General features: G+C 52.9%; 2 protein-coding genes across 9 annotated transcripts; both read right to left on the bottom strand.

Annotated features, from left to right (window-relative positions):
* Positions 1-80: 80 nt before the first annotated feature.
* Positions 81-10018, bottom strand: SENP3 (SUMO specific peptidase 3). The gene is made up of 11 exons (XM_036836333.1): positions 9776-10018; positions 8209-8934; positions 5744-5983; positions 5535-5646; positions 4995-5142; positions 4818-4865; positions 4325-4402; positions 2236-2373; positions 1955-2038; positions 1785-1835; positions 81-1329 (listed from the first exon to the last, which is right to left on the bottom strand). The coding sequence occupies exons 2-11, from the start codon at positions 8921-8923 to the stop codon at positions 1219-1221; spliced, it is 1725 nt and encodes a 574-aa protein (XP_036692228.1). The 5' UTR covers positions 8924-8934; positions 9776-10018; the 3' UTR covers positions 81-1218.
* Positions 10019-10452: 434 nt separating this feature from the next.
* LOC118886990 (tumor necrosis factor ligand superfamily member 12) lies at positions 10453-22266 on the bottom strand. Of its 8 annotated transcripts, none has more exons than XM_036837461.1 (12): positions 22001-22265; positions 21793-21843; positions 21141-21213; positions 20418-20471; positions 20298-20333; positions 12857-12954; positions 12621-12665; positions 12437-12515; positions 12236-12283; positions 11974-12092; positions 11632-11770; positions 10453-11369 (listed from the first exon to the last, which is right to left on the bottom strand). In XM_036837461.1, exons 1-12 carry the CDS (start codon positions 22157-22159, stop codon positions 11260-11262), a joined length of 1011 nt encoding a protein of 336 aa, XP_036693356.1. In that variant the 5' UTR covers positions 22160-22265; the 3' UTR covers positions 10453-11259. The 8 variants fall into 8 exon arrangements, with proteins under 8 accessions (XP_036693356.1, XP_036693352.1, XP_036693353.1 ...); XM_036837457.1 differs by having other exon boundaries at positions 12857-13086; positions 21793-21840; XM_036837458.1 differs by lacking the exon at positions 12621-12665 and having other exon boundaries at positions 12857-13086.
* Positions 22267-23289: the final 1023 nt, after the last annotated feature.

Raw genomic sequence — 23289 nt, 5'->3', positions numbered from 1 at the left:
CAGCAACCCGGCGTGACGTTCATTCGTCGGCGCTCTGGCACGCAGCCACCACTGGATAGCTTGAGTGCCTATCAAGGTGAAGGCCCGCCCCGCAGCCTCATTGGCTAAAGGGCCCGCCGTTCTTGCCGGTACGGAAGTGACATACAGGACTCAGGCCTCGAGGCCTGGCAGCCATCTTGGTGCCCTGCACCCCTACACGTGCGGAGGCGAGAGTGCCCTGGTCATGTGGCCTAGCAGACCCTATCACGCAAGGGGGGCGAGGTTTCAGCCTCCAGGGACTTCCGGGCTCCCGGGACCAGCACTTCCTTCTACCTCTGCTCCAGGTCTCCACTGGACCCACATTTAATTTTGTTCTCTCCTGCAGCAAAGATAAATCGGACACCGACTCCGAATGTACAGGGATAATGGAATCAAGGGCCATACCCCCGGGCTGGAGGGAGAAAGGATGAAGGAACTGACTTAACGGGCTTAAGAGCATTTGGGGTTGCTGTCATGAATCCTGGTGGGCTCCCTTAAGTATGCTGTGTTCCCAACTTCAGCACCTCTCAAGCTCCCATATTTTTGAGGCTTACCTACTCTCCCTCCTTCCAGCCCTGGCTCCCCCTGCTGGGGGATTCTTTTGGTTGAAGACATGGTCTTGGCACTGTCTGAGCCACGGATGGAAAGCTGGCCCCCCGTAAGTCTCAAGATCCATGAAAGGGTAGCTAACAGCACTGACTGGAGGAAAGCCGGAGAGATATCCACTAGTTTGAGGCCCCTTAAGGAAGACCACCACTATGTATCTCCAAAGGATCCTTTATTGACCAGAGAAGGACCATGGTATTTAATATATATATATATATAAAAAAAAGTTTGAAGATCTGGCAGGCAGTAATCCCGTTGCCCGCCCACCACCCCAGCACAGATTTTCCTGCCCCCCCCGGCCCTGCACATGGAAGGGAGATGACTGCCCCACCTAGGCCACAAGGCCATACTCCCCTGTAGACAGAAGGAAAAAGGGGATGTTCCATGGCTAACCCCTGAACATCAGAAATCAACAAATGTTCTCTCAAAGAAAAAAAAATACAGAAATCAATTAAAACATTTAAATATGAAAATCCAAAGGGAATTGGGTGGGAAGAGGCTAGAGACAAAGGGAACTGGAGTTTCTTGGGAAGGAAGGGTCTCCCATGTCCCCCTGCCCATTAATGAATGGGCTTGAGGCCTGGAATACGAGGCTCACACAGTGAGTTTGCAGTGACACAGCTCCTTGTAGATCTGCCGACGAAGTTTGGGCATGTCCTGCTGAGTGAAGCTGAATGGCTGAGACAGGGCCAGGTGCTTGCAATACTGGGTGTTAACAAAGCAGGCCATGAGAACCATCTACTGAGCATCCCCCCCAAATCAGGACCTGTGCTACATATTTTGTATGATACACATCTCACTGGATCTTTCCGAGAACATTCCCATTTCACAAAGGAAGCCAAAGTCCCATAGACTGGGGCTCAAAAGAAGTCTGACTCTAAAGCCAATGTTCCTATTTGGTACATGAAATACCTAGTGTTAACAGAGAAAATACTTTGCATTAGGGGATCAGGAGGCAGATATCAGGGCCAGAGACCAAGGACCACACACCCAGTCCCAGTGCGGTATGGAGAAACCAAGAGAGGACAATGAAATCAGGGTTTCTGCATTCTAACACAGAAGCTTACTCCCGCTCCCTAAGTGGCTGTGAGCCAAATGAGAGAGGCAGAACAGCTTCCCGCCTCCCTCCCAACTCTTTAACCCAACTGGTATCTGCTTACCTGCAACACAAAGGCGCCGCAGTCACTGTCATTATTCTGCCTGGCCACATTCTAGAGAATAAAAAGAAGGTAAGCCCTTCTCCTGGAGGAGACCCTACACGTATGGCTTCAACTTCTGCCTCCTACCATGCCCCCAACCCCCCCCCCATAACCCTCCTCTAGAAACTGACCATTTTGAAGTAACCTTTCCAGCCCTGGTGGAAATCCAGCCGGTCTTTCTTCACTGCCTCTGCCTGTAGATACTTGGCAATATGCTATGTAGGAGGAAGGAAGGAGGAATGAAGGAGGAAGTGATGCCTCGACATTTCCCAACTGAACCCAAGTTGTGGTGGTCACAGGCACCAAGCCCAGGTTGCTCCTCAGAGACCCCAAACCCACCCTTCTGCCTGAAATGCCTTGCCACTGGATCTCCTCCCCACATTCTGCCCATCTTTCCCGTTCCCTCTCAAACCTTAGGGCAGCGGCGGTTCAGGGTGCGCTGCGAATCAAAATAGGTGATGGTGCGCCGCCTCACGTCAACAGAGATGAGGGACCAATGCACCTCCAGGTGGATGGGGATTAGCAGTAGCTCTTTATTGAAGATGTCCACCTAAGGAAGCAGTGCTGGAGGTCAGGTAAGACAGCACAGGAATCCTGCCTATTGCCAGGAGGGTTCTGAAGGAGGAGCAGGCAAGGAGCCAAGTGGGAGAACTCAATACCCAGCCCCTGGACTGTGAGGCAAGGCTCAGCATCTGGATGTCTGGATTATTGGGCTTAAGGAGGAAGGCAGGACAGAGGAGGTGGTGCAGAACAAACACTCGAGAGCCCAGGACAGGGCCAGGTACTTTTCACACATTAAAGGTACAAGTGCTTAGTAGCTAAGAACCCAGGCTCAGGATCCTGGAGCCAGACTCTCAGGGTTCAAAGCCAGCTCTTCCACTTACTAGCGTATGACCACAGGCAAGCTACTTAATAACTCTCTGTACCTCAGTTCCCTTTTCTGTAAGAGGGTGAAAATAACAGTACCTACCCTCACCTGTTTGTTATGCAGATTAAACTAGTTAATATCCATGATACACTAAGAACAATGCATGGCACCTAATAGATGCTCAATCAGTTAACGCTCACAACAATCCTCTGAGAAAGTTCACATCAGGAAACTGTGGCTTGGAAAAGTAAAGTAACTTGCTCAAGGTCACAGAAGTAAGAAATGGCAGAGGTGGGATTTAAACACCGGCATACAGAAAGCCAAGTTCTTTCCACTGCATGTCACCCTGCCTCTGCCAGAAGAAGGCCTGCCGGGTCCCTGAGGGTGTAAGCTCTTGAACCTGGAGACAGGAATTAAGAAATGCTGGAGTCAACGGCCCCACCTCACTGTAGAAATTTCCTGGCCTTTGAATCAGAGGGCAGGTAAACTAACTGGACAGGGGAAAAGAACTCCCCCCGCCACCGCCAAGCCGGCTCCCCTACATCCCTTGAATCTTATCTTTTCTTCATTTCTCATGTCCAATCCATCAGAAAGTCCTACTGGTTCTACTGGCAAAATTTATCCTAGATAAAACTACTTCTATTTCTGCCTTTACCCCTCTGGTCCAAGTTTCTCATCTGGACTTCTCGGCTACTCCATTTAGCCTGCCTGCTTCCACTCTTGCCTCTTTCAATCTATCATTGAAACAGGAGTTTAAAACATGAGGCACTTCCCACCCTGCTTAAAACTCTTCAATGGCTTCTCAGAACACAAAGAATAAGATCTACCCTCCTTTGGGACTTGCCTGGTGGCGCAGTGGTTAAGAATCCACCTGCCAATGCAGGAGACGTGGGTTTGATCCCTGGTCCGGGAAGATCCCACATGCCACGGAGCAACTAAGCCCGCGCACCTAGAGCCCGTGTTCCGCAACAAGAGAAGCCACCGCAGTGAGAAGCCTGCGCACTGCAATGAAGAGCAGCCCCCGCTCACCACAACTAGAGAAAGCCCGTGCATAGCAACAAAGACCCAACGCAGCCAAAAATAAATAAATAAGTAAATTAAAAAAAAAAAAAATCTACCCTCCATGCCTCACATTATCTACTCTCTGACCAAATTTTCTATCGTTTTCCCTTTGCTCACTCTACTCCAACCACACAGGCCCTCTGACCCTCAAACGTTCTTTCTCACCTTGTGTCCCATGTACTTGCTGTCCCCTTTGCTTAGAACACCCTTGCCCCAGATCTGCACAGGGTTAGCTCCTTGTCATTCAAGTCTCAGCTAACAGAGAGGCCTTCCCAGACCACCCAATCTAAAGTACCCACCCCCATGCTACCACATTACTGTTTTAGCTTGTTCACAGCACTTATCACTAGCTGAAATTTAACTTGCATATTTACTCTCACCCCATAAAGGCAAGAAGTTTTCCTTATTTAACACTGTATCCTTAGTGCCCAGAACAGCACCTGGCACACAGAAAACATTTAATAAATACTTGAAAGTTTGAATGAACAGGGTTGAGGAAAGGGCTCACAGAAAACAGAACTCTTCTTTAGAGGCAAGGTGTTACACAAGTAGATGTGAATTCATAACTCACGTTTTTGGTCCACCTTTTCACCCCATCATAACCCTTGGTACGGAGTTTATCATAGAAGAAACTGTTGAAGAAATGCACCTGTGCCAATGATACAAAAGAGCTGGATGGAATTAAAAGACCTCAGGCCCTCCTGCTAAGTGTCCTCTCCCCAGCCCACTCCATTTCATTATGGCTCTAAGGACTGGTTTCAACAAACTCTAGTCCAACTCACTGAGGGTAAAAACACAAACTATTTTTAACCTCATCTTATAGCTTCCCACCCCAATCTGTGGGGTTAGCCATAGGGGAAAAACACTACAGACTGGAGGAAAGGACTAGAATTGTTAAGTTCAGGACCAAGATTACAGATTTGAATTGAACAAATTACCTTCTACTGCCTCTCCCCAGAGAGAAAGACCCTCTTCATGTAAAATGGAAGAGATGAAAGGGACTGAAAAAGCTGCTTAAAACTGCGGAAGTTCTTGCAGGGACTGAAGTATCTGGTTAGGCCTACCTTTTCAGGGACCGTGTCCATGACGAGGTCTCCATACATGTTCATCACCTGGGGAGAAGATGGGAGGCCACTTGCCATGGAGGGTGTGGCATGGGTACAGGGCTCCCCCATGCAGAGGGCCCCAGACACCCTGCTCCCTGAATCCCCTCTTGGGCCTGTTTTTGCATGCCTCCTTACCTGGTCATTGAGCCAGTTCTGTCCATATAAGGTCCCCAGGTCGTCCATGGTCAGCACATGCCGCTTATAGGCAACTCGGAAGCCCCTCACCATGGCATTGCCTGGCATCCGCTGGTATGACTGGATCAGCTGCAGCACCAGGCCCTTCCTGGGTAGGCCAAGGGTGGAGTCACACAAGAGACGAGGGGGCTAGGGCACACAGAAGTACCTTCTACTGCCTAGAATAAGAATCTAAAACTAACCTTTTTTTTTTTTTTTTCCTTTTTTTCGGTCATGGGTCCTTTTGAGGACTTGCTAAAGGCTTACTCCCCAGTAAGAGGTACAGGAATACTTAGGTACACGTGGTATTTCAGGGTCCCACGTAAAGCCCCTCCCTGTTGGCTCACAGGGGCTTGGCGCCTTGCCTGCAGATTCCTCCCCTCCGTTCTAGCTCCCTCCTCCCTCCCTGACTACATCCCTAGGGGAGAAAAGGCAGCAGCATTCTCACCCCATCTCCCCGGTCCCAGCCCTCTTCCAAAGAGCATCTCTTTCATGCCTCACCTGGAAGGTGTAGAAAACTCCTGCTGGAAAATGTCCTCCAGTTTCTCTACTACCTCATCAGTGCTGAGGGGGATGAGGCTGCCGTAAGTTTGAAGGAATTCATCCAAGATGCCTGAGTGGAGGAGGGAGAGAGGAGTGAGGTAAGGCCTCTGGACTCCGATCTAGGAGTCAGCTGTGGGAAAGAGACTAGATCCTCTAGGGTTCCTTACTCTGCACACAGGTGACATGCTCCTCCCGCAGGGGGCTGTGCTGGCCAGATTTCTCCCCAGTCCGCTCAGCCTCTTCTGCAGTGCCCAAATCTGAGCCCTGAAAAAGCTCCTGGGCCACATGGTCCCCGATGCTGCACACATTGCTGATGAGGATGCTGGCATCAGGGGGTGCCAGACTTCGCTCCCCTTCTGGCCCAGGTGGTCCCCCAAAGCCGTTGGGCAGAGTACAAGAGAGGAGGCCTGCAGGGCAGGGGAAACAGAATGGAGGCAAGAAACTGGCTCAGAGCAAAGGCCAATGGGAAGATTAAATGATGCACACAAATTATAAGACCACAAAAAGGATGAACTGGAATGAAATCTACCAATATAAACTCTAAAGGATGAAAACCCTAAAGCATGAGATAATTATGTCCAAGAGGTTATAAAAGACAGGAAAAGTTACTACAGGCATACCTCAGAGATATTGCGGATTCACTTCCAGACCACTACAATGAAGCGAATAATGTAATAAAGCGAGTCACACAAACTTTTTGGTTTCCTGGTGCATGCAAAACTTATGTTTACTATAATCTATTAAGTGTGCAACAGCATTATGTCTAAAAAAAAAAAATGTACATACCTTAATTTAAAAATACTTTATTACACATGAAAAGATGCTCAACATCACTATCAGAGAAATGAAAATCAAAACGACAATGAGGTATCACCTCACACCAGTCAGAATGTCCACCATCAAAAAGTCTACAAAAAATAAATGCTGGAGATGGGAGAAAAGGGAACCCTCCTACACTGCTGGTGGGAATGTAAATTGGTACAACCACTATGAAGAACAGTATGGAGGTTCCTTAACTAAAAACAGAACTACCATATGACCCAGCAATCCGACTCCTGGGCATATAACCGGAGAAAACCATAATCCGCAAAGATACATGTGCCCCAGGGTTCATGGCAGCACTATTTACAATAGCCAAGACATGGAAGCAACCTAAACGTCCATCAACAGAGGAACGGATAAAGAAGATGTGGTATATACACACAATGGAATATTACTCAGCCATAAAAAAGAATGAAATAATGCCATTTGCAGCAACATGGATGGACCTAACGATTATTATAAGAAGTGAAGTAAGTCAGAGAAAGACAAATATCGATATCACTCATATGTGGAACCTAATTTTAAAAAAAAGATAAAATGAACTTACTTACAAAACAGAAACAGACTTACAGATATCAAAAACAAACTTTATGGTTACCAAAGAGGAAACAGTGGCAGGGGGAGGGATAAATCAGGAGCTTGGGATGAACATACACACACTATTATACATAATATAGATAACCAACATGGATATACTATAGAGCACAGGGAACTCTACTCAATACGCTGTGATAACCTATATGAGAAAAGAATTTAAAAAAAGAATGTATATGTATAACTGAATCACTTTGCTGTACCCCTGAAACTAACACAACTTTGTAAATCAATTATATGCCAATAAAATAAAAATACTTTTTAAAAAAATACTTTACTGCTAAAAAATGCTAACTATCATCTGAGCCTTCAGTGAGTTGTAATCTTTTCATGGGTGGAGGCTTCGAAATATTGCGAGAATTATCAAAACGTGATACAAGCATGAATTGAGCAAATACTGTTGGAAAAATGGCGCTGACAGACTTGCTCTACTTGGTGTTGCCGCAAACCTTCAATTTGTAAAAAATGCAATGTCTTTGCATTGCAATAAAACGAAGCGCAATAAAATGAGGTATACCTGTACTCATAAACAGGAGGAAAGCAAGAAAACACTAGGATTCAGAGAGATGTAAATTTCAGAAATATTTCTCACCACAATATGCCTAGCACCTAGCATAGTACCTGGCATACAGCAAAGGCTCGATAAATACTCAAATAATTAATAAAGAAATAGAAAGCCTGCCGCAACTCAGACCCAGCACAACCAAAATAAGTAAACAAACATTTTTAAAAAATAAATAAATAAATAAATAAAAAGAAAGCCTGAAGTTGTTTAGTGGGGTTCTCCGAAAGAGAAATACTCTGAGTGAGAATGTCACACACAACTGTCCAGGTGATGTACTCCACTACTCAGAAAGATCCCATCCCACCACTATACGAATGGCACCCTCTAGAAATGTACACGCAGGGGCACTTATCCTGAGAGGCCACACGAAGAGGGACTTCAAGCGGACATGACTGACTTTTCTAAACCGCGACTCCCTTTCTCATCTATGCACAGGACACCTACTTATAGATCCTGTATCCCAGCCTTGACTCTCTTCCCAGACTTAGTTCCTGCTCAAAGTGGGGCTGAAGACATTTCACTGCTGTCTGGACCCTCCCTCTCTCTGCCCTCATACTTTCCTTAGACCCAGTTCTCACCACAGCAAGAGGCTCCTGGTCTCCCAGGATCTTAGCTCTCCCCATGCCCTCCTCTGCCCCATTCCCACCTTACCCGAGTCAGGGTCCAGAGGAGACTTTGGAGTCCACCTTAATCCATCTTCCTCCATGGGGGGCCCAGAGGGCACTGGTGGAGACCCTCTCACCCCATCCTCAGCCATGAGAGCACCTAGCAGACCCAGCCGGGGGGGAGGTGGTCCCCGGGGGGAGTCAAAACGACAGCAGGGGGATGGCACCTGTGGTGTCACACCCCCTTCCTGGGGTGAAAGATGGTTCTTGGGGTGTGCAAGGCTCCGCCGCCGGCCCCGGTGGCGCCCCCAAAGCTTCCAGTGGAATGTCAGCGAGGTGCTTTTTGAGTAGAGCAGCATCCGGAAGGCTCTCATAGCTCTGCGACGGCGCTGTGAACACGTTTTCCGATGAGCAGGGCGGGGAGGGCGAGGCCGCTGGGAGGCTCCCAGCTGACCCCATCTGGGGGGCAGCCTCCAAGCTGCCACTTCCTCTTCCTCATCTTCCTCCTCGTCGTCTTCTTCTTCTTCCTCCTCTTCACTAGCTGAGGCATCAAAAGAGGGCCGAGGGACAGGAAGGCGTCTGGTTGGCACTGTGGTCCCTGACCCAGGATCTGGCCCAAACCCTCCACCTGATTTGAGTCGGGGTTTGGGGGGTGGGGGCCAACGAAGACGCTCCCGCCTGGGACTTGAATAAGCTGGGGCTATGCCGGGTCCAGGAGGCTCAGGCCCCCAAGACCCGGTCCCTTGTATAGTCTCTTTCATCTTCCAGTAACCTGTAAAACAAAGGTTAGAGCGTCAGAATCCAAACATCCTACACCCCAGATTCTGCCTCTCTTCCTCAGCACGCCTCTTCTGCAATCAAATGCAAATAAACTAAGGAAAAGAGAAAAAACTTAAAAACTCCTAACTTCATATCTTTCTAGTTAATATGGTCCACAAGGTGCCCTTCAGAGTCTGTGCCATCATCTCTCTCCTGCCCAGATAGAGGCAAGGAAGAATGGCTAAGCGGCAGGCCTCGAGGTTCTTATTTCTCAGATCCCCAGATCAAACCTAGTATTTTCAGGCTCCACTTCTCTATTTTAATACCACCAAGGATATCCTAGTTGAGAGCCTAATAAGGGAGAAGGCTCAGTACGGGAATCCTGACATGGTACAGAGATACCTGAGAACACAATTTCCGCAGAGAAACCGTGATTTAGAGTGGGAAGAGAGTTCTCCATCACCGTGGAATGAGTGGGGTGTGTGGGCATGCTCAGGTAGTCTCAGGAAGGAATGGGGATACCAGGGCTATGGTTCAGGTCGTAAAATCTAATGGAAAGGGAATGATTTTAGAGGAAACTGAAACAGAACCGAAGCGGTGCTGAGGCAGCCGAATCAAGGCGCGCTGGGACTGAACTGAGCCGAGCTAGGTTGGCCCAGCCCCCTCTCCTGCTCCGTCCCGGGGACCAGAATGCGTCCCAGCACCGGTATGATCCTACAGGTTCGGGCGGCTCGGCGTGCAAGGGCCTTAAAAAGCCCCTTCGAGGGCCTCCTGAGCACCGGTTAGGTAGGAATGGGGTCCAGGAATGGGAGAGGCCGTGGCAGAGCTGGGGGGAGGGGAGGGGGCGTCCTCACCGGGAGCGGGGAAGCCGGGCGGACAGGCCCGAGGGCGGGCGTCTCCGGCCTCAGGCTTCCCGGCTCATCTCTCCGGCGACGGCGGCTGCCCCGCCACTCCTGCTGTCTTCAGGCGTAGCCGTCTCAATTCAGGATTCCAATGCTTCTGGGCCGCGCGCCGCACCGCCGAGCCACCCCGCCGCGGCCGCCTCTCGCTCTGCTTCAGCCTCCACCTCCACCACCTCCCCCTCCTCCTCCTCCTCCTCCTTCCCCTCCCGCGAGCCCCAGGCCCACCGGCGGTGGTGGCGCACAATTAGTACGTCACAGCCGGCGAACAGCGCCGCCGCGGCCACCACGCGCCTAGTCCCGCCTGCGCGAGAGCGCAGACGCCACGGGACCGTCCCGCCCACGACCCCACGCCTGCGCACACCCGCTTAACCCGAGCCGTGCCGGGCGGTGCTTCCACTCGCTCTTTTGCGCCTGCGTGTCCCGTGCCGCTCTCCCGCCCTCCGCCCCCGCGCTGCGTAGCCCTGCGTTCCACGCGCCGCCGGGCTTGAGCTGGGGACCCTGATGCCTGGGTACAGTGAGGCGCCTCGGTCCAGTGAGGCGCTTCGGTGGAGGGCCGTGGGGGCCGGGAGATCCTGGTACGGGGACGGAGCTGAGGCACAGCAGCAGGGGAATTGGATCCGAGGTTCCATTTATTCTCTTTTATTTTTTAACTTTAGGCAGGGCTTGCGCAGAAAGGAGAGATCAGAGGAGTGAGACAGGATCAGGACTAGGGCGTACGATTTATCCGAGGCTCCCCGGCTCCCCTCCCAGTCCAGAGAGGCTTAGAGTGGCCTGCCGCGCCAGGGCAGTGGAGAGCGTGAAAGGCAAAAGTTGGCACCCGAAGAGTAATGATGTGGCTGCAAGGGGACCGTCGTCGTTGGGCACCTTCTGCAGACGGGCGCATAATAATTACACCTCTGGAAACAGTGATGGAAACTGGGCCCCAATAGATGGAGAGAGGAGAGTGAAGATGAGGCTTCTTGTGGAGTGGAGAGGCAGAGGATACCTAGAGAGGTGTGGTGTAAAGAACCAGGAGTTTTCCTGAGTGGTGGAAGGATTCGTGGCCATCTGCCAACAGGCAGGATCGTTGTCTCAGATTGCCGCTAGATGGTGGTGCTGTTCTGGAAGCATTCCAGTGGGACCCAGAGCAAGTCTAGACAATGCCGGGCATTTCCCACCCCCGCCCAACTCCCTCAAGAATTTGGGGCTGGATGGAGACTAAGAGCAAGATATTCTACTACCTCTTTAATATCCATGAATTCGAAGTCCTGGGGGTGGGGTGGGGGGGAGAAGAGAGGAAGGGAGAGTCACGAGCTGTCAAACCTGGGATTCCAGTCAAACCCAGAAGAGGCCTCTGTTCCTGACTGTTCCCTGTCCTTTGTCTGGTCAGCTCTGGGCTGTCTCCAAAATGAACCCACCCTGGTCTTCCAAGCTCAGAACCACCTTTTACAACACAATCACAGTTTCACAAGCCCCAGGAAGGTTCCATGTGGAGAGAGGCTAAGTTTCGCCCTTGCCCGGGGGATTATGACACTCAGGGTATCCCCCTGGTGTAAATGGAAGACACCTGAGAAAAGGGAGAAAAGAGATGCTCAGTGAAGCACGGCCATAAAGATACTGTGATGTTTCACCCTCCCTTCTCCAGCTCAACCTTTTCTGTGCCTCCTGTAAGGACCAAGGTATTCTGTCCTTCACTCCTCAGCTCTGCCTCTACACCCACGCTTCTTCCATCCCCCTGCTGTAGCTCCCGCACCAGTGCCCCCAGGTCAGAGATCCCCTGCTCTCCTCGCATCCACCCTCCACTGCTCACCCGCCTCTCAGGCTCTCACCTGCGCTGTAACAGCTATTGTAGGCCCAGTCGGGGTTGGAGGGCATGCTTCGTATACATCGGAATAGAGTCTCCTGCCTTCCCTGGCCCTCCCGGGATACCACCTGACCCATGGTGAAAGTCACATCATGAAACAAGACCTGGCAGGGAGGGGAGGAGATGAAGAAAACGGGATAGTGTGGCTCAGGTCTGGGCGGCCTCAGGAGCCCTGACAAGGGAGCCGAGGAATGAAGAAGGGTCCTCTAAGTTGCGTATGCATAGGGGTTGGGAACCCTCAGTGCTGGGGCATAAGGCTTTGGGAGAACAGGCCCTCAGGTGAGGCTCCGGGGGTGTTTGGGGTTACCTGGCTGTACAGCAGATAAACTCCAGCATCCCAGACTCGAATGACATATCCTTGGGCCTCCAGGCCTCTCCCACGCCAGAGAGCTGGTTGCCACATCACCTCTGTCACATCAGAGTCCTCTGGAGGCAAGGAGTGTGGCAGTCAGGATTTCTGTGCACACTCAGACACTTTCTCCTCTAAGGTTCTCTTGGGCCCAGGTGCCAGCCCCACAGTTCCTAGATTTTGCCTCTGCTCAAAAGCCATTATTGAAAATAGTGCTCACCCTTGGAGGTGATGTTAACGGGAACGAGATGAAGGACTGAGCGCTTCTCTGGGGAGAGAAGGAGGAAATCTCAGCAGCGCCCACCTACCCCCGTTGCTCTGTTGTCGGCCCTCCACCCTCACCCCTGGCTCAGGGTCTCAGTCTCCAAATCCCCGTGCTGCTTGATCACCTCCCACCCCTGCTGCACCCCGGGGGCCTCACTCTTCTGTTTTTTGGTGAGCACTGCTCTCCTCCTCCGGGATCTCTCCCCATTCTCCCGGGCTTCCACGCCATCAGAGCTCTGCTCATGGAAAGAGGGTCAGGGTTAGGCTAAGATGCAAGGGTCCCAGAAAGCCTTTCCCCCAGGCCTCCCCCGCCCCAGGAATGCCTCACATCTCTCCTGCACCTTTCCCCAGCAACCTGAGTCTTGGTGCTGGCTGTCCTCCAGGATCTGTTAGGTACAAGAAGCATTAATCTTTAACCATTTCCTTTCCTGGAATGGTTGCTCCCTTGACCTCCAAACCTGGGACCCTCTCTTGCACCCATTGAAAACTTTGCAGAGCAGGCGGCTGGAACCAAGAGGCCTGGAGACCACCCTGCCACCCATCCTTCTCTCCCAGACACCCTTCTCCCCTCACTCACCTGCTCCCGGAGGCTCAGCCACAGATACCCTTCCCCCTTCTCGGAGGGCCCGCCGGTCCTCTGCAGCCGGGTCACCTCTCTCCTTAAGGTCTGCAGCTCTGTTTGTTGGGTCAGCAGAACCATGGCACAAGCCACAGCCCCCAGAGCCGCCCCCCAACTCAACCAGAGGGCAACTGAGAGTGCCGGCTCTCGGACTGGGCCCCCCATGTCTCCCGGGGGCCCTTTGGGGGCTAGTAAAGAAGGAGATAAGGCCGGCATGAGCTGGGGACCCTGCCAACAGCTGTAGCCTCAGGAGTGGGGTAGCAAGGAGGTGACGGGGAGGGTCGGGGTGCAGGCAGTGGTGCAGAAGGGAAGAAGGGCGTTACGCAAGGGAGAAATAAAAAGGAACTTGAGAATAAAAAGGAGGGAGGCAGAAAGCAAGCTCGGGGCACTGTTGGTGCTCCTGGCACCCCGCTGCAGGGCCAGTGTTGTCCCGAGACCCCTCACCCTCCTCCAGCCTCAGGAGAATTTGTTGTCAGTCTCTCTAAGAAGGACAGGGCTGCCAGCGACACCCGGGAGGAGCGGCCAGAGCGCAGGAACCCCAGGGCGGCCCCAGAAGTGGGGGAGGGAAGGTTGGCTGGCTATGGGGCATGGTGCCAGGAGCCGGGATGGAGGGACGAGCTGGGCAGCATTGAGGGTCAAGGGGTGAGAGTGGAAGACCCTCTGGCCCAGGCACAGGCGAGATCTCTGGGGCAGTTTGCTGAGAGAGACCAAAGGTGGGAAAGAAGGGGAGGGCGTCAGTGGGGAGGAGAACCAGGGTCGCGGAAGCAAGAAACTGGCTGAGTTCTGGGGTTAAGGCCAGGCCGGGTGTGTTGGAATAAGGCCTGCACTACTCCCTGTGCTGAACTTGGCAGGCAGGACTTCCTGTTTCCCGAGAAAAGCTCTTAACATAAGGCTCTGGACAAAGAGAGAAAGAGACAGCCCAAGCACCCTGCCACTGTAGGATTCCTCCCTGGCCCCAAGGACACAGGTGTCCGTGTTCCTGGGCTCCGGCGTCCCGCTTCCTGACCCTGAGCCCCCATGCTGGGCCTGCTCCCACCCCGCGTCCCAGCCAGGGCTTGTGCCAGCACCTGCTGAAGTTTCCGAGGCTGCCAGGAGGAAGGGCTCCGGCTCCTCCCAGCCCAGGGATTCCCCGCAGGAGGAAGCCCGCCTCCTATAGGTAAATGAGGCTGCTTCTGCTGGACCTTGGGCAGAGGATTGATTTTTTTTCCTGGCAGTTTGCCTTTCGACTCTCTGCTCATGCTTGGGGGTTAGAGGCATGTAGGTCCCCACTCCCAAGCCTGGACATCGCCCTGCAATTCCGGGCGTCCTGCCCCCCACTCCCCAATTCCCAGACCCCCTTCGCATGGCCCTCAGCTACCCCGAGGATGTCCCCTAAGGCCCAATAAAGAGAGCGACCGTGACTTATTCTTTTTAATATCCACTTATCAACATTTTGTCACAATAATAATAAAAATAATATCTGTTTTAAAAATCCACAGGGAATTATCAGGGGAGGAATTATCATGTCTTGGTCTCTTACCCCTCACGTTCGGGAACGCCTGGCCTAGTCCCAGTCTCTCTGGCATCCAGCCCCTCTTAGTGCCTGAAGAGGGGTATTCAGGACCCATCGTCACCCAGAGTACAGTAAACACAGTGTCCTGGGGGGCTGCGGCCAGGGTGGGGAGTCAGGAGATAAATGGGGGTTTGGGAGCTAGTGAGGTGGAGAGCTGGAGGTGCGGGGAGCTGTCAGAGATGAGGGGACTATTTCTGTGGCATGGACATGTCTTGAGCGTGCCCTGGCAGCCTACAGAGGGAGAGGCAGGTCTGGGGGAGGAGCCGCTCAGGGTGGGCAGAGGGGACTGGGGTGCTCAGAGAGCTGCCGTGGGGAGCCAGCGGCCTTGGCAAACCACCGGGAGACCAGGGCCCCCTCAGTGAACTTGGAAGAGTCCAAAGTAGGTGAGGAAGGGGGCAGCCTTGAGATGGGCCCAGGGGAGGGTGCGGATCCGCAGGGAGGACCCTGGCCGCAGGGGCAACAGCCCGGACACCTGGCAGAGACGGAGCTGGGGCCCGAGGGAACTGGCCGCTGTGGCCGAGAACTCCTCCAGGCAGCGCAGGGCCAGCGTGTCATCCACCAGCAGGTCCAGCTTCAGGTAGACAGCCTTCCCCTCATCAAAGTGCACCTGGGGGGTGGGGGAGGGGGTGGGGGAGGGGGGCGGAGTCCAGGCCTCTGCTTGCCCTGGGCTCCTCTCCAGCCCAGACCCCAAGCTCCTCCTCCCCACCCTTAACTTGCCCCCACCCCTTAAGCCCAGCCCTTCTCCCTCAGTTCCTGCTCTACCCGTGGAGCCAGGTGGGGCTTACCTGACAGTACAGGTAGTACAGCCCAGCCCGGGTGACCATAAATTGCCCGCTCTGGCGGTCATAGCGCAGTGGGTTGGAGCTGTTGATTTTGGCCTCTTCCCAGCCACTCACCGTCCCGTCCACACCTGAATGTGGATGTTCAGAGACAGGGGGAAATCCCTTTATAGAACTTTCTCACACTCCCCAGCCACTGAGTTTATAAACCTTTGGGCCTACCTTACCCAGAAGATATCTAGAGGGCCCAGGGCAAGGGAGGCGCCAGGGCCTAGGGAGCTGGGAGTGTAATAGGAAGTTCGGTGAAGAAACCCCACATATATGACCAGAACCATACAGGGCAAGTTGTCACCAGCCACTTCTGGGGAGAAGAGGAGGACTGAAGAAGCATGGGGGCTTTTATAGTTTGTGTCTGTATTGTTTGCTCTTCTACTTGGAGAATGTATCGATGCATTACTTGAATCATACGTTACTTGGATTATTAAAATTAAAAATAAGAGAAAAGGAAAATATGAAAAAAAAGTAAAAAGAGGGGAAAAAAGAAAAAAACATTAAAAACAATAAAATGGTACCCAAATGTCCATCCACTGATGAATGGATAAGGAAAATTGTATTAAGTCCATACAATGAGGTATGATTCAGCCATAAAAAGAAATGCAATAATGGGACTTCCCTGGCGGTCCAGTGGTTAAGACTCTGCACTTCCACTTCAGGGGTTGCGGGTTCGATCCTTGGCTGGGGAACTAAGATCCCACAAGCCACGCACTGGGGCCAAGGGGAAAAAAAAAAAAAAAAAGAAAGAAATGGAATACTAATACCCACTACAATATGGAGGAGCCTTGAAAACATTATGCTAAGTGAAAGAAGCCAGTCACAAAGGATCACATATTATATGATTTCTATGAAATGTCCAAGTAAGCAAATATATAGAGACAGAAAGTAGATTAGTGGTTGCTTAGGGCTGGGGGGATCACGGAAATATGGGGTGGTGGGTAAAGGGTACAGGGTTTCTTTTTGAGGTAATGAAAACTCTCTAAAATTACCGTAGTGATGATCTCACAACTCTGTGAATATACTAAAAACTTAATTGTACACTTTAAACAGGTGAATTATATAGAATGTGAATTATATCTCAATAAAGCCATTACCAAAAAAAAAAAAAATCTAGAGTGAGGGTAATTGCAAATTGTAAAGAAGATAAATAATCAAATGACAGAGCAGGGTCTCAAGTGGCTTCCCAGGTCCTCTATGGGCTGCCCCTGTTTACCTCTCGCATCTAATCTCACACATTCCTCCAAGTCACAAGATTCTAGCCACTCCGGCCCGCTTTCTGTTCCCGCTGCGCACCAAGCTCATTGTTTCCACAGGGCTTTTGCTGCTCTTCCCTCCCCGAAGGATTCCTCCCCTGCCTGGCCCCTCCTGTCAGACTGGTCCCTCTGAGAGACCTCCCCAGTCCTCCCAGCCTGAAAGAGCTCGTCTCCGATAATCTCTCCTCCACTCACCCCGTTTCTCTCACAGCAGTCACCAAGGAGGGAAATCATTTTATTTCCTTCTGTGATAGTTTGGGGTCTGACTCCCCCAGGGGGCAGAGGTATTGGTCTTGTTACTGCACCCCAGCCCCTGGAGCTGGGCCTGCCCTGAGTGGGCACCAAGCACACGCTGGTGGGAAGATAGAGGGGAGGAGGCGGCCATGGCAACAGCTCTCTCTTGTTTGGGTCCATGGGCCACTCTCCAGGGCTTCACTGGCTTCATCTCAGTAGCCTGGCCAGCTTCCTTCCCCAGCAGCCCCACCCTCTGCCTGCCCCTGTGCGCTGTTCTTGTTGCTTTCTCAAGGAGAACATGACGCTCGCTGGGCACTTTCATCCCCACCTAGGGGTTCCCTTGGCCTTTACTTTGCAGACTCCAACCTGAGTCTCCAGCCCTGCCCTTTCCTGCCCCTCCTGACACTGCTACCTGCCTGCCATCAGAATAGCCCCTGGCACCTCAAACTCACCTAGATCAAAACTGAGCCTGGTCCTGCCCCATCCCAAACTTGCTTGACTGTCTGCATTCCACATTGGGTTCCTGGTTCTACCTCTTACCAGGCACCCAAGCCACTCTCTCCTTTACCAGTTTCATTCACTGATCACCAGTTTCTAGCAATTCTGCCACCTAAATAGCTCTGTCTCCCTCCCTGGTCTGGCCCCTGCCACTTCCCACTGGGACTCTTCCCAGCCTGCTTCCTCTTTGGACTCCCTGTTTCCAGTCTTGCCTGGTCCAGTTTACTCGCTAGGCGACACAGAGCCACAGAGTGACGTTTCTAAAATGCAGATGCGAGCCTGCCTCTCTTGTTTTGACCTCAGGATAACTTCCAGATTCCATTTGTGACCTGGCTCCGCATTCTTCTCTGGCCTCACCCCTTGCTGCTCTTCTAGTTCTGTCTCCTCAGCCACATCGAGCTGCTCCGGTCCCCCAGCCTCATCATACTCTTGGCAGACTCGGGGCTTTTGCACAAGTGGCCCCTGCCCCCCTGTCCATCTCACACTCACACTTCAAGGCCCACACCTTCTTGGGGAAGGAGTCCCTTACTCCATTGTAAACTTGTCTTCCTCTGTGCCGCCATACACCTCTGGCTACTTTCTTTATTGTTCTTGTTGTATCACATTGTAATTTACAAATTTATATGTTTGTCTCTTCTCCTGGACAGCAATTCCTTGTAAATAGGTCTGGGTATTATTCACTGTGGGCACCTAGCTGGGTCCTTACAAACAGTGGGATCTCAGGGCGTGTGTGTTGAGTCAATGAATGAATGAATGTCTGGGTAACCACTGAAATAAATGGTCCATACAGAAGGGAGGAAGGTCGGCCTGGGGCAGGAAGAGTAGGGGGAGAGAAGGAGAGAGGGCATTCCTGGCTAGGGAACCAGTTTGAGCTGGTTGTGGCTAAGGGCATGGTGTGTCTGGGACCGTGGTGTCACTCAGTTTCACAATCACAACTCATTCCTTACTGCATGGCAGTCGTCCTTCTTTCCCCCACTATGCTTGCTTTAGCACCATCTCTCCTGCCCGTCTCCCTCGTTCTCCAGAGGACCTAGAAGTCATCAGGTAAGGGCTCCCCCACGTCCTGCCACCGAAACCACAAACCAACCTGTTCTCATGGTTGCCATTGAGCCTCTTATGGTGATGGGATGATGTGTCCCTCTCTTCCTTCTGGAACCCACCCCCTCCCACCTTCTTGATGTTGCCCTGCAGGTTCCCCCATCCATGCACCAGCAGTTGCCGCTCATACAATGTCTGGGACACAAGCACACACTAGCTGGGTTCAAATCCTGGCTCCACCTCTCAGTATCATCATGACCCGGACAAGTTACATCACCTCTATCTGTAAAATGGAGATGATCGGATTATCTTCCTTTCAGGACTGTTTCTCAAGGATTAGATGAGATTAAACACTGAATAAGTATTAGCTAAGACTCATGCAGTATTGTTTATCACTAAAAGGACCGAACTTCTCCTTGATTCACATCCTCCTCTCCCTCCTGGCCCATTTCTCTGCTCCTGTCACAGAGAAACTTCTGGAAAGGGTTGTCACTGTCTCCGATTCCTAGTTCCCATTTTCTCTTAACGTAATCCGTGCTGGCTTCCATCCTAACCACACCACTGACACTGCCCTTGTCAAGGTCACCAGTTGACTTTTAATGTTACCAAACCCAGCGGCCATTTGTCTGTTCTCATCTCATGTGACTGGTCATCTGCATTCAACACAGACGGCCACATGCTCCTTCTTAAAACTGTGTCCCCTCCGAGACTCCAGGACACCACCCTCCCTGGGTTTCTTCCCCTCTCTCTGGTTGCTTCTCAGTCTCTGCTGGGTTCTCCTCCTCTGCTCCATTTGTAAAGGTCCAAGAGCCTCAGGGCTTCGCTTGTGGAGCCCGTCTTTCCCCTGGGTGTCTCATCCAGACCTATAGCTTCAAATACCCCCATCTGGTGATGACTCCCGACTCTACACATCCTGCCCAGGATGTGTACTCTACCGTGTGCAGCCATCTATTTGTGAAACTCGCTTGTTTATTATTATGTATCCACTTAGTTATTATTAGATCTCAAATTCAATTATTAGTTTACACACCTCGCAACCTATTTCCTCCCTGGTTAACCCCCATTTTAATAAATGGCACCATTATTCTCAAAGATGCCCAAGTTAAAAATCTAGAAGTCATTTCTGATTCCCCCCTCTCCCTTATCCTTCTCATCCCCACAGCAAACCCTATCTTCAAGCCACACACTGAATCCATCTACTTCTCTCCATCTCTGCTGCCAGACCCCTAGACTAAGCCACTCTCATGTCTTGCCTCCTGACCTGTCACGTGGAAGAGCATTCCAGGTGAGAGAATAGGATGTGCAAAGTCCAGACGAGGCACGCTGATGGGGAGGGGGTGTCAGCCCAACAAGTGTGGAGAAGGCATAAGAGTGTGCCAGGAAAAGAGGTTGAGACCAGACCGGGGAGAGGCTGCAATCCAAGCAGAAAAGCAACAGAATAATGGAAGGCGGGCTTCAGGGGGGCTTAGCTTGGCAACACAGGTGGGACAGAGTAGGGGCGGGGAAAGTCTAGAATGGGGAAGGGACTGGAGAATGAGTTTGAGGTTCCGAGGTCATGGCGCTGAGGTGGGGAGTGGGGTAGGGATGGAAAAGAAGAGCAGAGACTGGAAACATTTGGAGAAAAATGATCAGAGCAAGAAGACTCTTGGAATATGGAAGGGAAAGAAGAGGAAAAAAAAAATCAAAGATGCTTCTTGGAGACAAGCGAGGGCTAAAGAAGAAGCTGGGCTGGTAGTTTGGTGGGGGGAACCTGCCTGTGCTCTGGGAGGGGAAGGGACCTCCCCCAGGGTCCTATGTCTGAGTCACGGAGAAAGTTCAGGTTCGGGAGCCGAGAGAAGCGAGCCCTAAGCACTTTCCTGAACTGGCTTCTGGGGTTCTGAGGCTGAAGGCGGGGATGAGGGTGGGAAGTCAAGGTTTTGGGGGGGGCCTTGTCTAGAAAGCCAGTGCTGTGGGGGTCAGGGAAGAGCTCAGAGGTGGGGATGGGGTCTCACCCGCCTGCGCTCCATCCTGTCCCAGTCGTGGGTGAACTGTAAGACACAGGGAAGGGTTGGTGAGCCCTGCCCTGCCCCTCTGCCACCCCTTCTCCCTGGGCATGGCTCACGGTCACCCACCTTCATAGTGGGCTGCAATCGCTCTGCGCGCCCGTGGTTTCCGGCCTTTAGGTGCTGAGAATCAAAGAAAGACAGATGGGCAAAGCAGTCCCCACGTCTAGAGGGGCCAGGACCTGCTCTCTCAGCTCCATCCCCCTCAAAACCCTGGCATCCTTATTCTCCTCCAGACTCCTGGCCTCAGAACCTCAGGCCTTATCTTCCTCCATAGGTAGAGCCGCTGATAATTTATCATCCAAACTGGGATGCTTCTGAGAGCAATAGGGGTGTTATTAATCATCGCACTGAGCTAACACGTGTAAGCCAGGACAGCCCCCTGCAAACCTGGATATGTGGTCACACGGTCACCCCAGTCATAAGTCTCTTTGCTTCTTGGGGTTCAGGCCTCTGACTCCCCTACCTCATCTTCATCAGGACCCCAGGGGTTCTCCTAATTCCTGGCCATCCCACCTTCATATCTGGGGTAGGGTCTGAAGTGAGAAGCAGGTCTATGCCATGGAAGGAGCTTCAGAGGGAGGGTCAGAATTCTAGGTTCGAGTTTCCATGACTGTGAGCCCCCCCTTTACTCTCAGTGCCTCAGTTTCTCTATCCGTAAATGAGGATAATGGGTTTTGCTCTGCCTGCTTCACGGGGCTGTTATGAGGAACAAAAGCAATAATGAGTCCAGAAGCCACCACAGACCAGCCGCTATTATTACTCCTGAGGTTGGGACAAAGGGCTGCTCACCGCTCCTTCGAGGCCGAACCAGTTTCAGGACAGGCAGGGTATCCTGGCGCTCCTCTGTCTGGGGATTCAGGTCCTAGGGACATTAAGGGCAGGGCTAAACCAGGATCTTGCCAGGGACTCGCAGAGACATAAACTGAGACTGACAGGGGGCCCGTCACGAGAGGCCCCAGCCAGCAAGAGGCACAGAAGTCTTCGGGAGAGACCGAGCCCCTCAGCCAAGAGTGGCCAGGGCCACGAGGAGGCAAGTTCCAGGGTCAGGCCGCAGCCCTCGCCCCCCTTCCCACAACCAGCCACATCCCCCTATCCTGCTCCGCCCAACCAGCCATTGGTACATTGCACACACGCCCACACCCAGTCAGCATGCACAGTGGGTACACGCACCGCACACACAGCCAGCATCCCTCTCCCACGCGGACACCCACACATTCCCACTTCCACCACGGCCACTAAACACTTCGTACTCGGCTGACACGAGCGCGGCACAAACCCCTCACACGCAGTTGTCACCCTCTCTCTCACGTACCCATGCCCCACAGCACGGCTGGTGCACACCCCCGCACACGGCTGGCACAACCGGGGCACACCCTGCATCCTCAGCGGGCACACACTTCCCATGCCTGGCAGCCCGAGGCCAGCACCCACCCCCACTCACCAGCGGGTCGGGGTCCTCCTCTGCCACCAGGTCCCCCTGGGAAGGCTCCTGCTGGGAAGGAGGCAGCGTCACCCTGTCCTTCTCCACCTGACATCTCACCCTCCACCCATCTTCCTGGCCCCCTGCCCTCGGCCCACCCGGCCCCATCAGCTACTCGGCAGAGTCCGCTCCTGATCTGCCCAGGGAGGGGTGTGCAGGCGGGCCTCACCTGGGCAGACAGCGATGCCCGGCTTCCCAGGCTGACCACGGCCAGCAGGAGGCCAAGGCAGGCCAGCGCCAGGCCCAGGCCCAGCACGAGCGGGGCCAGCAGGGCGGTGCCCGGCTCCCCCCGGCGCCCCCTCCGCCTCTGGCTCCGACGGGCGGCCATGGGGGCGGGGGGCTGTGCCTGCCTCACCGCCCCCCCATCCCGGGACCCGAGGGATCGGGGGAGGGGGAGCCGGCGGGCGGATCGGGCTGGAGAGAGGGAGGGGCCAGGGAAACGGGGCGGGAGGGGGGGGGGATGAGAACAGGAAGCCGGACACTGTGTGTGAGATTAAACTCCGAGCCCGGCCGAGAGCAGTGCACGCAGCGGGGCGCGCGCCGCTCCGCTTGCAGACCACAGAGCGAGTCCCGGCCCGGGGGCACGCACCGCCCGGGCGTGGAAAAGTGAGGCAATGTTTGTGTGAGTGTGCAGCGGGCGATATGGGGTGTGCGGCTGGAGCGCCCTCCACGCGGCCGGCCGGCGGGAGAGAGGGAGCGAGGGCTGAAAGAAGCAGAAACTCCACTCGGGCTGTGTACGGGGGTGGCCGGGGCGACAGCACTGCAGCTCCTGCAGGTCTAGTCCTGCCCAAGCGAGATTGCTAATTTAGGCCTCCAGACCAAGGTAACTAGGCAATCCTTCCGTCAACACGGTCAGAGGCCAAGGCGCATTTGGATTTTAGCAGCGGCACCGAAAGACAATTCTTTCCTGCAAGTGACGGAAAGAGCCTGAGGGCAACCATTAGCGCGGGTTGGGTTTTCACTTTTTTTAGCAAATCAGTTGGTAGTTGATTTAAACCCCGGGGTCATGCAGCTGGAGAGAGCAAGCTTCTAGACCTGTATGCCAGAAACGTAGCCCCCCCAACCCCGCCAAGTGTGTTCCCCAAACGCCCTTCTCTGGAAACACAGAAGCCACTTAAGCAAATAATAGGGCTAACCTGAGCTCAAGTGGAGCTACAAGAACTCTTTAAATTTAACGTGGCGCTAAGCCACGTTAGCAAAACCAAAACGTAATACCTAACCTAATTGCAGTTACAGCCTCTCCCAGGAGTTGAGTTTTCAACCAATCAGTCTGGAATTTCCTGATCCACACTAGTGAGGTAGTCTCCAAAAGACTTCTGCCCTTCCTGGCCCCAAAGGGAAGGGGACCTTGCCTGAAACAATCCTTTCTATTCTTTTGCTAATAAATGCCTTGTCCCTATAAAAGATCCGTTTGGTTCAACTCCTCAGAGGCCTTTCTGCTTGTTAAATGGAATGCTG

Source organism: Balaenoptera musculus, chromosome 20 (genome assembly GCF_009873245.2).
Source record: "Balaenoptera musculus isolate JJ_BM4_2016_0621 chromosome 20, mBalMus1.pri.v3, whole genome shotgun sequence".
Taxonomy (NCBI): domain Eukaryota; kingdom Metazoa; phylum Chordata; class Mammalia; order Artiodactyla; family Balaenopteridae; genus Balaenoptera; species Balaenoptera musculus.
Note: the sequence above shows the minus strand (reverse complement) of the source record. Positions and strands in the feature narration are given on the sequence as shown.